General features: G+C 33.3%; 3 protein-coding genes across 3 annotated transcripts; all 3 read right to left on the bottom strand.

Moving 5' to 3' along the window:
- Positions 1-919: 919 nt before the first annotated feature.
- On the bottom strand, positions 920-3,669 carry LOC103853898. Its single transcript, XM_033283993.1, has one exon. It carries the CDS (start codon positions 1,550-1,552, stop codon positions 1,103-1,105), a length of 450 nt encoding a protein of 149 aa, XP_033139884.1. The 5' UTR covers positions 1,553-3,669; the 3' UTR covers positions 920-1,102.
- Positions 3,670-3,908: 239 nt separating this feature from the next.
- LOC103853900 lies at positions 3,909-9,601 on the bottom strand. Its single transcript, XM_033283962.1, has one exon. It carries the CDS (start codon positions 5,354-5,356, stop codon positions 4,205-4,207), a length of 1,152 nt encoding a protein of 383 aa, XP_033139853.1. The 5' UTR covers positions 5,357-9,601; the 3' UTR covers positions 3,909-4,204.
- A 491-nt stretch (positions 9,602-10,092) lies between these two features.
- On the bottom strand, positions 10,093-12,696 carry LOC103854087 (choline/ethanolaminephosphotransferase 2). Its single transcript, XM_033285297.1, has 17 exons — positions 12,693-12,696; positions 12,535-12,621; positions 12,413-12,444; positions 12,236-12,311; positions 12,138-12,160; positions 11,965-12,065; positions 11,793-11,887; positions 11,643-11,711; positions 11,498-11,567; positions 11,349-11,412; positions 11,220-11,260; positions 11,063-11,147; positions 10,914-10,976; positions 10,776-10,834; positions 10,556-10,681; positions 10,412-10,467; positions 10,093-10,302 (listed from the first exon to the last, which is right to left on the bottom strand). Exons 1-16 carry the CDS (start codon positions 12,694-12,696, stop codon positions 10,446-10,448), a joined length of 1,017 nt encoding a protein of 338 aa, XP_033141188.1. The 3' UTR covers positions 10,093-10,302; positions 10,412-10,445.

The following is a 12,696-nucleotide window of genomic DNA, read 5'->3' as shown; positions in this document are numbered from 1 at the left end:
CCTAGAAAATACTCGCTACGTTTTAAAATAATGTATATTCTAGAGTTTTCACTTATTAAGAAAATACGTAAAATTAACCAGTGGTGGTAGTTCAGTGGCGCTTGAGGGATTAAACCCAATACGGCGAACCCTGGTTCGAACCCCGCTGGCCACACGGATATGGGCTATTGCTTTCGGCTCATTTGAATGTCCAGGAGAAGGTCTATCCGTGGGCTGTACCTCCACCCGGGGGTTAGGTCTGTGTCTTTAATAGACCCGGGTTTAATCCTTTTTTTTTTACAAAAAAAAAAAAAGAAAATACGTAAAATTTTGACAATAAATACATTGTTTTCTGTGTTTAACTATTTCCTATAATTTTTAATAAATAAAAGTTCAGTAAATACAATTAATGTTTTTAAAATTTACAATTTGCATTATTACATACATTGAAAAGGTAAAATATGGATCTTTTAGAAATATTTTTTTTTTCTAAAATATGAATCATTTTGAAACGGATGGAGTATATAACTAAGCTGCTAAAAGTAGGTAATAATATCTCTAACATATATATATATATATATATATATAGATAGATAAAGTTTTTATGCTTTATCGTTTGATTTATCATCTAGAATCAAAATACATTGGCACATTGCTTGTTACTAACCGTTGTGATTAAACAAAATCAAAAAGGAATAAAGCAAAAACATTAAAAAAAAACAAATATTTTAGAATTTGGATATTGATCATATGAATGAATAGTTTACTACCTCTTATATCCGTATTTATGTCATCTTAAAATCTGATGTTCTTTTCCTTTAAAAAACATCCATAATACTATGACATTTTATTGGTGCACTACAACTAAATAATCCACTAATCAAACTTTCACCGCCATAATAAAATTCATTATGATATTTTATTGCTTTTAAAACTTGTATGAGTCGATATTAAAAGAGTGTCCATGCTATAAAATTTTCACAAAGCATGTCATTTGTTAACTATATGATGATCAGAACATGGCTGAAAAAATACGGATCTCTGAAGTTGGGAACAAGCAAAACCCCAACCTAGTGGACAAAAGGGCTGTTTTTATTTCCACTAATTTCAATATGTGAAGTTGTTAATGTATAATCCAAGGAGTAGAAATTTTCTTCGTTATCTCATAACGACTTACAAATTTTAGGTCAAAGTTTTCATTAACACAACTTGACATTGACAAGTTTTGAACCCTCTCTTTTCGCCAGAAGCTTCCAAACAAAAACTCACCATTCTTTGAAAACTCCTCTAAAGCCTCTTCAACTTCTTCAATACATCCAAAGCCCTCCATCTCTATACTCAGAGTCTCTTTTCTCCATTCCCAATCGACCCCGGTGTTTCCTCGACATTCATAATCGAGCCCCATTCTTTTTGTTCTTCCGTTTATGCCCCATTTTGCGTAACATTTTCTTGTGTTCTTGATCAGTTTTTGAGGAAGCCCAAGGAAGATGAAGATCACGATTTGGAGAACAAGACAGTTGCAGCAACATGATACAACGACGCAGTCAGCAGCAAATGTGTTAAGATCTTCCATTGAATTTTGAATGAAATTGAGTAAGTTAAGAAATACAAAGGCAAAAGAAGAAATTAAAGAGCAATCTAAATCCTAACATATTTTGGGAAATTTGGTTTCAAGGAACTCCTTTGTTCTTTGCTTCTATAAGGAAGACATTGGGAAAGGGATAATCTACGAAGCAAAAATATAATAAATGAACGTATATAGAGTATTATTTTGGATAATATAATGTGTGAACAGAATTTATGGGATTACGATAATCTTGCCTAATTTTCCTTGAATAACACTCTATATTAATGTAGCCATTCGATCAAGATATTCTTTTTGGTAGGGTATGGATGAAGAAAATGGTTTTTGATTAAATTATGAAAACATTTCTAATTTCAGCTAACAAGTACCATGTTATGTACACATTAAAATCGACTAGTTATTGAATCTGTAGTGATCATGCGATTACAAATCTTTCTGGAAAATAGCGATTATAGTGATATATGGAAGTAAAATATAAATTAAGTTCATGTGAACTAAAAGATATGACGTAATTCAAAGCTCTTTTGTGAAAAGCTGTCCCTTATGTACACGCTAAGTATCTTTCTTTATTAAACACCAAAGCAAAGGTTATGTGAATTCGAACATCAAGATAGAATGGTACATTGATACGTTTGGCAAATAGATGCATTGATAGTTTTTAATAGGACCATGCATAAGTCATCACCAGATAAAAGTTAAAACTATCGTTTGGCCAAGATTAAAAACTGATAATAACAAATAAAAACATGGTTAAGTAGAAACATAAGCATTGGTAAAACAATATTTATAGACTTTACGAATGTTTACATGAATGTTATTAACGAACAAAGTAAACCTAGCTTTATTATTCATCGGATTCAGTATCAACAATTCATATCTACCCATTAGAATACTAAATTGAAAAAAACGTTTTTCTTTTACATTGAATATGAAACATACGTGGTCAAATTTATCCAACTTCAGCCATGCTTTTCGTCTTAGAAACGTTTCTTTTGCCAATATTAGCAAGTCATGCTTCCACAACTGATTCTTATCTATTTCGTCAATCTTAACAAGCTTATCAAATTTTAATGAAGTAGTATATGATGATCAGAAATGATATGTCAAGGTTCTTTACTATCGTTTTCATTTGTCTTGCATTAAACTGGATATATATAAAAATCTTATTCAACTTGCATCAAGCTGATTTCAATGTATTTACATATACATGTTCAAGTTAAAAAAAAAAAATCAATCAATATTCTAACAAATAAAATGGTATACGTACTAATCTTCAACAATGACTACCATTGACAGAAAAAACAATAATAACAATTAATTATGCTGATGCCTAATAAATAACGTTATATAGTGGTCCAAAAATCTGAGGGCCGACCATGTCCGATAAACTACAGACCGACCGTGACTGGCTTACTTTCCATGCATCTGTTTTTTAGCGATTAAAAATTAAAGCAAATTCATGCAAGAATTCAAGCCCATGCCAAGCCTAATCCAATCTGCACAGCCCTAGCGAGGATGATGAATCAAAAGACGGAAGGGTCGAACAAAATTCATGAATGAGATGGAGCTGTAAGGCCCGCAAAAGCTTATCATCACACAATAATAACCCACCAGATATGAGATATAGATATAACCATTACTCCCTAATAAAGTTATAGATCCTCTCAATGCATGTAAACAGTGATTAGAAAAATGTAATGATGTTTATATCTCATATATCCAACCAATAGCCAATGCAATAAAAAACGCTGCAGAGAATACAGCATCAAACAAACATAGGAAAGCACATAAGATTCAGTACTAACGAGTGAACTACATTTTTCTCATCACTGTTTACATGCATTAAGAGTTACAGCATCTATATATATCTTTATCAGGGAGTAATTGCTATATCTATATCTCATATCTGGTAGGTTATTATTGTGCGATGACAAGCTTTTGCTGGCCTTGAAGCTCCAAATCATCTTCATGATGTTTGTTCGACCCTTGAAATTTCAGAATGTTTATACTGAACCCGTCTTTGGAATCATCATCATCGCTACGGCTATGAAGATTGGTATTAGGCTTAACATGGGCCTAGGCTGGAAATTTTCGCTATATTGCTTTAGTTTGGACCACTATACAACATTATTACTAGGCATCAGCCTATAAAAATGTAGTTCAATCGTAAGAATGAATCTTTAAAGCAAAATTGTTGTTAGAAAGTGTGCAAATACTGAGGACAAGGTGATGAATATAAGCTCATGTCAGAATATTTCAATAGCTTATACACAAGTAAAAAGAATATTAGATTTCTAGTAGATAAAGCTTCTGTCACACAAGTATCAATGAAAGTTCACAAAGGCTAATCAACCTTCACATGTATTGAATTAAAGTGACCAATAAAATACATTAGAACTCTAAGGTTACCAGTTTACAAATGAGACTTTGGTTAAAACCAGTTAAGTTGTGTACACTCATAATCACATCTCTTATCATTTCAAATCACAAAACTTGAAGTCCGATGCGTCGATATATATATATTCAACAAAACAAAGTGATAAATCATTAGAGAAAACAAAATTTAAAGCCTTTATTACTATGATTTGCATCGGATCACTCAAACAGTTCAAATGTTACCTTCAATCTCCATCGGCATCATCATGAATCTCTTTGATGATGATGTCCGAATATCCATTTCCATCCTTTGAAACTTCTTCGACTCTTACTCACCTCTCTATCCTTCTTCGTTAACCGGCAAGACCCTCCTCCTCCTCCATGCTCCAAAACGCCGTCGTTCACCACCACTTCCCCTCCTCCAGAGGAATCGAACTTGAGATCTATAAAACCAGGCTCTTCTCCTCCGGTAAAGTAACTCTCTTTCATCGACAAAACCCTTCTCGTGAAACTCATCGCCGACGAGTCACTCTTCCTTGGCGCCGCCTCGTAATTGCTCCTACGTGGATGATTATTGATACTCTGTTTATACTCTGTTTCGCTGAAGTTACTCTTCCTCGGATACTCTGTTTCACTGAAGTTACTCTTCCTCGCCTCGAAACAGCTCCTCCGCGGCGGCTCCGATTCACTGAAATTGCTCCTCCGATGCTCCGTCGTCTCGCTGAAGTTACTCCTCCTCCCTTCGAAGTTACTCCTCCGATGCTCTGTTATCGTCGCATCAAAAACCCCTGAACCGCCGTTGACGCTCGAGCTTCTCGCGGCGGAGAACGAGCTCCTCGCGCCGGAGTAAGACGACACGTCTTCCTCCGACCCGATAAAGTACCCGTTTCCTCCTCGGAAGCTACAAAGCGATCTCGATCTCGAAACACTCTGTTTCAAAACCCAAGAATCGTTGTCGTTGTTGTCATCGAAAGCTCTGTCCTTTCTCGGATTAATCCTCCTGAAGAACCTCCCGAGTCTCGAGAATCTATGATGATGCTTCGTCTTGTTGATCTCAACGCAGCTGCTACTACTCCTCTTGAACACCACAACTTCCTCTGTTCTCTTCGGCTTCCTCTGTTTCGTCGCCTCTTCGTCGATGAGCGAAGCGATCCGGAGGAAGTTCCCGGCGTCTACGGCGGCGTTTGAAGTTCGGTTAGAGGAGATATCTGAGCAAGAGCAAGAAGAGAGTCTCTGTTCGCCGCATTCGGAACATACGAGGTTAACTAAACGGTCGTTCAGACAGTACGGACATATTCCGACAGCGGAAACAGATGGATGTTTCCGACAAGAGAGTTCCGACGGTGAGCTGTAGTAAAGCGAGACGTCGTCGTTTCTTCTTCTCTCCATTGCAGTTCTCTTTCCTCTGTCTTTCATTTAGGGCGAGATATAGAAACAGAACATAAAGCAAAAGTGACAAAACAAAAGGCGAAGATCCAGAGAAGTGAAGATGACGACGATCGGATCTTTAGATTAGAGTTTCTTTGAACTTTTTCTTTTTGTTTTTTTCTCGGATTTTGATGAGAGACTGATGAGAGGTTTTGAAAGTGTAGCGACGCTTAGCTATATGCTTGTTTGCTTTAGCTTTACGTTTTCTATTTATTTTTTTTGCTTTTCTTTTTATTTTTCTTCCTCTTTTTAAATGTCCCACCAATTTTCTTTTTCAAATTAAATTTCATCCTTAATGAATGGTTTATTATTATTATTTTATCTTAATTATTTCCATGATTATGGATATCATATCCTCAAATTTGGGCAAAGTTTACGGGTTGTTTATTTACTTTAGTGTGAAAATATAATAAAACATTTATTTTAATAACTCTGGTTATTAACTAGCATGGGGATTATGAACTACTAAACGAAATTAGGGAAATTACATAGAGGAGATCGTAGCAAACGAATAATTAATCGCTAAAAAAAATAGGGAAATTGTTTTCAAAAAAAAAAGTTAGGGAAATAAAGGAAAAAGAGAAAGGGCATGATCAAGAAAGCACCTTAGGGTTGTTTTTTACTTTCGTTTTTTCTTTTGAATTTGGTAGAGCCCAGGAAAAATTAAAAAAAAAAAAAAAAAACTGAAACTGTACTAAGTTTTCATGTTCACAAAAACAAATTATACTACCTGTTATGTCTTTTGTTTTTGTGCAAACTGATTTCATTCATAAATTAAACTTGGTTCAGGGTCCATAGAGCATGTTTAGCTACAGAGTCAGCTCTAACATTAGCTGTTTTAGGAATAAAAATAAACTTGATTGTCTTAAATGAGAGGGATCAAAAGTAAATGTCCCGAAGGATTCCATAGACCTCCAGCTTCATCTCATGTCGGTTTATGATGTTGATCAGGACTTCAGAGTCAGAGAAGAGTGAGATGGAGTTGATTCCTTGTTTCAGAGCAAAGGTAATGGCTGTGAGTACCGCCAAGGTCTATATGTCTATTTATCTTTCGAATGCATTGTGGCGGCAAGATAATAGGTATAACAATAGCACTCGAGCCCGAGGGAACATGACTTATTAATTTTTTATAGAGACCATGTCTACACGACTACACCAATAGACCAAACACTAATTGATTACTGGGAACTATTTGATCATGAGAAGATGACATTTTCCATAAATAAATCGGTTCCAGACATTTTGTATGGCTGATTTGTATACTAACATGCACGTCAGTGTCTTGAACCGCCCAAGCATATTTACATAAAAACAGAAACATTATTGCACAAATAAACAGAAAAATCCAAACGATTATAAGAGGGAAATATATAAAAAGCCAAAAACTAAAGATGGAGTAATGATAAATACAAGGGAATTAACAAAAACATTGAGTACAAGAGGAATATATACGTGGAGATGAATGAACTCATGTGTCTGCCGTTTGTTCTTAAGTCCGTATTAATTCTTTTGTCAACTTCTTACATTTTAGTATCCATATAAACACATACATATATCATATATATGTAATATATGTATATATATAATTAAACTGATAAAACATCATATAATATATGTATATGTATAATTAAACTGATAAAACATCATCATATATGTATATTTGCAACTATATGTATGTGGTTTTTTGGAATAGTAAGCATCCTTGATTTTAGGGATGAGCACGTCATGGCTAGTAGTTTCCTCTAAACTAACCCCTGATAAAACATTCGAGCCGAAGTTCAAATAATTAAATAGCCCACACGACGAATTTTAGATCAAAAGGTTTGAGTAATAGATGTACGTATAATGATTAACTGTGTGCATGCTTTGTCCTTTTCAGTTTGACATTTAAATGTCATTATCTAACATTTTGCTAACAGTTTTTTTTTTCATATTTGCTAACATTATCTATACTTTATTCTATGGATCCAAGAATAAGATCATTATTGGTAACTTGGTAACTTTGAATAAAATATTTGCTTACATATAAACATGGCTAAATAAAACTCATTCTAACTATAAAGTAGTGGTGTAGTGGTAGGCGCATTCCAAGGTGCTAAACAATTCGGGTTCAAAGGCATCCTACTACACTTCAATTTGTGCCAAACGGATATAGGTCTATCTTACGATCTATTCATATGTGGGTTGCACCACCTCTTTGAGGATCAGTTGTATTTCTCCATAGGTTTGAGATACCAAAAAAAAGTCATTCTTAGGTTACACGGTAGAATAAATACTAGAGCAATATCCAAATTTCAAACCAAGGGGTTCCCTTGGAGCAGCAGCTTTGGTTCGTTTGTGTTTTGGTGTGTTTCAATTGGAGCTCGAATTCATTAACCTTCCCTTGTGTTTCATTTTTATGTGTGGATCATTTTGTAATATTAGACCAACGCCAGTGAGAGTCCATATTTGGTGTTGTTTCTATTTTCGGTGGAACTCCAAAATTATACCAATACATCAAATTTAGTGTTTTATAAATAGGGTTACAATTAAATTTGACATAACTCTATTTATCACACTAAATATAAAATAATATATATTTTTATTTTCAATTATAGTCAAAGAAAAATATCATATTATTTTGTATATTTAATTTTTCACATTTTAAACATTAAAATATTATTTTATATATAAATAATACTATAACTAAATAAATATAATCAATTACATCAAATCTAACAAAATAAAGATCATTTATTATTATGTACTTTCATTTTTAAATGTGCAAAATTTTAATGTCAACTAATATTTTACATAAATAAATAAATTACTATGTAAATTAACTAAATTATATTTTTAATAAACAGTGAAAATATAGAAAATTCTTACAACTAAACATAAGATATAAATGTGATAAAAAGGTTAGTAGTCAATTACAAATAATGAATATATTAAAATTATTAAGAATAAATATTAATAATATTTAAAATCTTATATTCTTTATAGAATTTGGTGTTATAGTTAGAGATGAAAAATTAAATTAAACACGAGTTTCCGAAGTGTTTGTAGATTTATGTATCCTACTCTTTTTCTTATTGTATTCCATACTCTGAGATATAAACTTCAACATTAAAAAAAAAAAAAATCAGACTAAAGCAATAGTTTGACTTTCACTAAAAGTTAGTAAGTACCAATCGTCTAGTGAAATCATAACATATAACCCGAGGCATGGTATGGCCTAACAACATCATTTTTGTTTATAAAGTTATTTTGTGGTACATCCATCATACAAGTGTCCTGTGTTTATTCTGCTAAGAACTCACGAATACCTAAACTCGAAACGTGAAAATTTTGAGAATGTTGTGTGTCTACTGAGTTGAGCGATCGATTCATAGCCTTTAATGTTTAACGTGACGTGGTGGACTATACAAAATATTTACTCCATTGTCTCGTAAATGTTTGAATGTTTTGGGTATTTGCATTTTATATTACAACGCTAATACACAAAAAAATTGTAGCTAGTAGCCTAGTACTACAAGCTAAAATCCATTATTTTGTATTAAAGACATCCCCAATAAAACATAAAATTTTCTTTTATATTTTACACTGATATAAAGTAACTCTATTATATAGTACTGAACTATTGGATCAAATTCAACTCTATAATAGAATTATTCTATTTTAGTGTGAAATATAGAAGAATTTTTTGTGTTTTATTGGAGATACCCTTATAGAATGAACCATTGGAATAAAAATTCAATTCTATAATAGAGTTACTCAATTTTAATGTGAAATATGGAGAAATTTTTTGTGTTCTACTAGAAATGATCTAACCAGCATTACTCAGCATTAAAAAGTCAATTGTTGGCAAAAATGACACTTAAAATAAAATTACTACGCCCTTAGGAAACATATGAAATCTAAAATGAACTAAACTATATAACAATTTCAGTTTGGTCAAATTAAGGCGAAAATAAATATAAAGTATTTTGATAAATTTTTAAAATAGAAGAGAAATGGGTGGGTAAAAAGCGATAATACAAAGTCGGCATGCCCTAGACAGCATGCTTGAGCAATATACATCATTTGGGACATGTCAATATTCTAAGGTATGTTTTGTCCCTTTTAAAAAAAAGAATTTTTTTTTCTGCGTATCTGTGTTAAAATATAAAAATGTGTTAATAATCATTGTGCTGTATTGTTCCGTTGTTGATTAATTATATTGTTTGTGTTTCATGATTGGATCATTCATCCCAAAAGAGAGAAGATCATGCTTTTCTCATTTACTTAATTTTAATTATCTTTTCCACACACTTTATTTACCTTCTAAATTTCCATGTCGGTCCAGTGTGGTTAGCTCTAAACCAGCTGCCAAAACCATCTGTACCGAGGTCCATATAGTATGATTTTTGTGGCATCTTTTCATATGTTTTTATAATCATTTATTTATTGTTCCGACAAAGTTAGAGGTCCATACTCTAATACCAGCCTAACCATGTGATAACTAAAGATATTTTTTATTTTTATGGAAAAGCATATATACTGCTTCCCATCTTTTTGATCCAATAAATGTGAACACATAGCTAGGTTAAGATGCATTGTTGTATATGTGGTAAAAATGGTGTGGTCAAAAACTTTGTACCTATTTATTGGTGAATGAAATAGTCATGTTTGCGCCAGAAAAAAAATGTAAACACATAACAAAAACAATATAAGCAAACAGCAATACGACGGCAAAAAAATTGTAATCACAAAAACGAAATTCATCAAATAATAATCATATAAAAATCCTGCTTTTTTTAGAAGCATTACAAAAAAGGTTCTACATGAATGAACTATTTTGAGCAAACAAGAAAAACAAACAAAATAAAAACATTTTCCAAAAACATGTCGATCAGTCGTTTAGTTTCAGTACAAAAATATTCAGATTTGTGTTGTGATCTGCATTATCCTACCTGTAAAAGAGAGAAAAATGTTATGAACAGACAGAACAAAAGACCTAATTAACCAACACTCAAGTTCTTAAGGTAAGGACGAAGAAAGCTAACACCTGAAAAAGCATACCTTAAGATTTGTTTTTCCTTTTTAAATGTTTCCTTCAAGCTTCTTTGGGCGTAATCCTGATGAAATAGTGTAAATGAAATCAAGTTTTCGTAAACTATAATTATGAAAAATGGTTAAAAGAAACAGAGATATATTAATTCAAACCTGAAGCAGTAGATTCCAAGAGCAGTAGTGATCTCATGAATGACTGAAGTTGCAAAATGCAAATATAGTGCCATTGTGAATATACAATAACCAAGAAGAACCCAAAACTCATCCACAAGAGGAGCCCTACACATAGATTAACACACTCTAATGTATTAAAGACAATCAACATGATGAAAACGAAGGCAAAACCCGAACCAAGGGAGAAGAAAGAACATACCCGTCGTTGAGTCTAGCGGTTAGAGCATTTGCTAGTGCAAAGGGAAGGTAAAGCAGTGACTGCACAAAAGAAAGGTTAATGAGGAATATGAAGAAAAAAATAGACAGAAAGAGAAGAAGTTTTATCGGATTTGTTTACCAGACACATGTTTGTTTTTAATCCTTTTGGCTCATCACATAAGTGAGCTAGAATCATTCTTCCCTGGAATCATTAACCATTGACTAATGCTCAGCTTTCAATTTCATTATGTAACAATGAATACAAATTTTGAAACCAAATAGCCTTACCACAAGGAATCCAAATGCAAGACCAGTTCCCAATACAACTAAGTGAGGGTAGTTTCTTATGAGATCAATCGGAGACAAGTAATCCCTAAAGAGGCAAGAAGACCAAGAGTAAGTTAAGGAGAGAGATAAGAGAAAATTGAAAATAAAAAAGACATACCAAGTCAAAACTCCTGCAAGTAGCACGACGAAGGGATATAGCTGAACACACACAGAAGTAGCACCAAGAGGTTACACACACAACTTAACATAAGTATCCATTGAATCAATTTAGTATAGGAGATTATACCATAGCTAATGCTAGAAGCATGCTTCCTTTTCTTGACTGTACAACTTTGTAAACATTAGACACGCTGTAGAACAAAGCAGTGTGTACGTGTGAGAAGAGTATTGTATAGAAAAAAAAAACATAAGATCCATGAGTTTTGAAAGACTCACTTGAATGCAACGGTTGGTATAACAGCAAAAACAATCATTGAGAATAGTACTACTCTGGACATTTGAATCTCTGGAAAAAAAAACCGAGAAAAGTTTCAGTAAACTTGCAGTGAGAATAGTTAAGGAAAAGATTTGAGATTTTTACCGTTCAAAATTGGCACCCAACTCAATAAGGGAATCGACTTCCCAAACTGCTGAGCCCACCATTCAGCACCTTTAAGATGAAAATAAACATCAAAGATTAACTAAGAAATGTAAGAGAAAGAAAATTTTATTAGATAGTTTGAAGCTTTACCAACAATGGCAGTGAAGAAGTGGCCACAGTATATAAGTGCAAGACCTTCTGTAGGGCCATTGACTACCGGAAGAATAAGTGTATTGGTGAAATAGCTAAAATTACAAAAGAGTCAGAGAGTAAAAGTATTAGAAGATGAAACTGAGTTAAAGAATGAAGTAAAAACACTTACTGTTCCCAAGTTGCTCCAAAGAAGGGAACAGCAGCAATAACCCAAAACCAGAAAGTATCTCTTCCACACATTGCAGTGCTTCCATATGCCATTGTTTCAAACTGTTTTTTTAATTTTAGTATGAACTTATAAGCTCAGCTACATGATAGAAAGGTTGAAAGAAGAAGGTTTACCGCACAAGCAAGTGCATCACAACCTACAAATAAGAAACTAGTGTCAGCAACATAACCAAAAAGTAGATGATAGAGAACACTGAGAAACATAAGATTACCATGATCAAAAAGCTCTCCTAGTGGGCTAGAGGAGTTTGTTCGTCGTGCTTGCTTCCCATCAACCGCATCAAATGTCTATAACATTAACCATAAGTGTTCAAAATCTGTCCAAAGGTAGTAAGGGGAACACATGAAAAAAAGAAAAGCAGAAACATTAGTCTGATCTTTCATTCAACCTCAAAAGAATGTGAGAGCTGCCTTAAAGAAGCTGCTTACGGCATCCAAAGAGGGAAGATTTTGACAAAACGAGTCCAGAAAGGGTTTAGAATGTATTTGGCAAGATAAGAGTGATCTACACCACTGTATTTGTATCTATGAAGAGCTGCTACACCATGTGCTCCTATGTACCCCATTTCAAAAACCAGAACTTGGGTCTGGAACCAACCTGTCAAAGATTCAAACAAATGTAAGTAAAGCATGGATCTTTCTGTGTCAAGACCAACACTTTTCAAGTACCCAT

Source organism: Brassica rapa, chromosome A02 (genome assembly GCF_000309985.2).
Source record: "Brassica rapa cultivar Chiifu-401-42 chromosome A02, CAAS_Brap_v3.01, whole genome shotgun sequence".
In the NCBI taxonomy this organism is placed as follows: domain Eukaryota; kingdom Viridiplantae; phylum Streptophyta; class Magnoliopsida; order Brassicales; family Brassicaceae; genus Brassica; species Brassica rapa.
The sequence above is the reverse complement of the archived record's forward strand: the minus strand, read 5'-3'. Positions and strand labels throughout refer to the sequence as shown.

Bases quoted from the DNA above. Each gene is read 5' to 3' on its own strand.
- LOC103853898 (XM_033283993.1), bottom strand. From the start codon at position 1,552: ATGGAAGATCTTAACACATTTGCTGCTGACTGCGTCGTTGTATCATGT.
- LOC103853900 (XM_033283962.1), bottom strand. From the start codon at position 5,356: ATGAAAGACAGAGGAAAGAGAACTGCAATGGAGAGAAGAAGAAACGAC.
- LOC103854087 (XM_033285297.1), bottom strand. The intron at 11,413-11,497 runs GTGAGTCTTTCA...TTTGTTCTACAG, and splicing joins ATACCAACCGTTGCATTCAA to CGTGTCTAATGTTTACAAAG. The intron at 10,835-10,913 runs GTAAACAAATCC...TCTTTTGTGCAG, and splicing joins TAAAAACAAACATGTGTCTG to TCACTGCTTTACCTTCCCTT.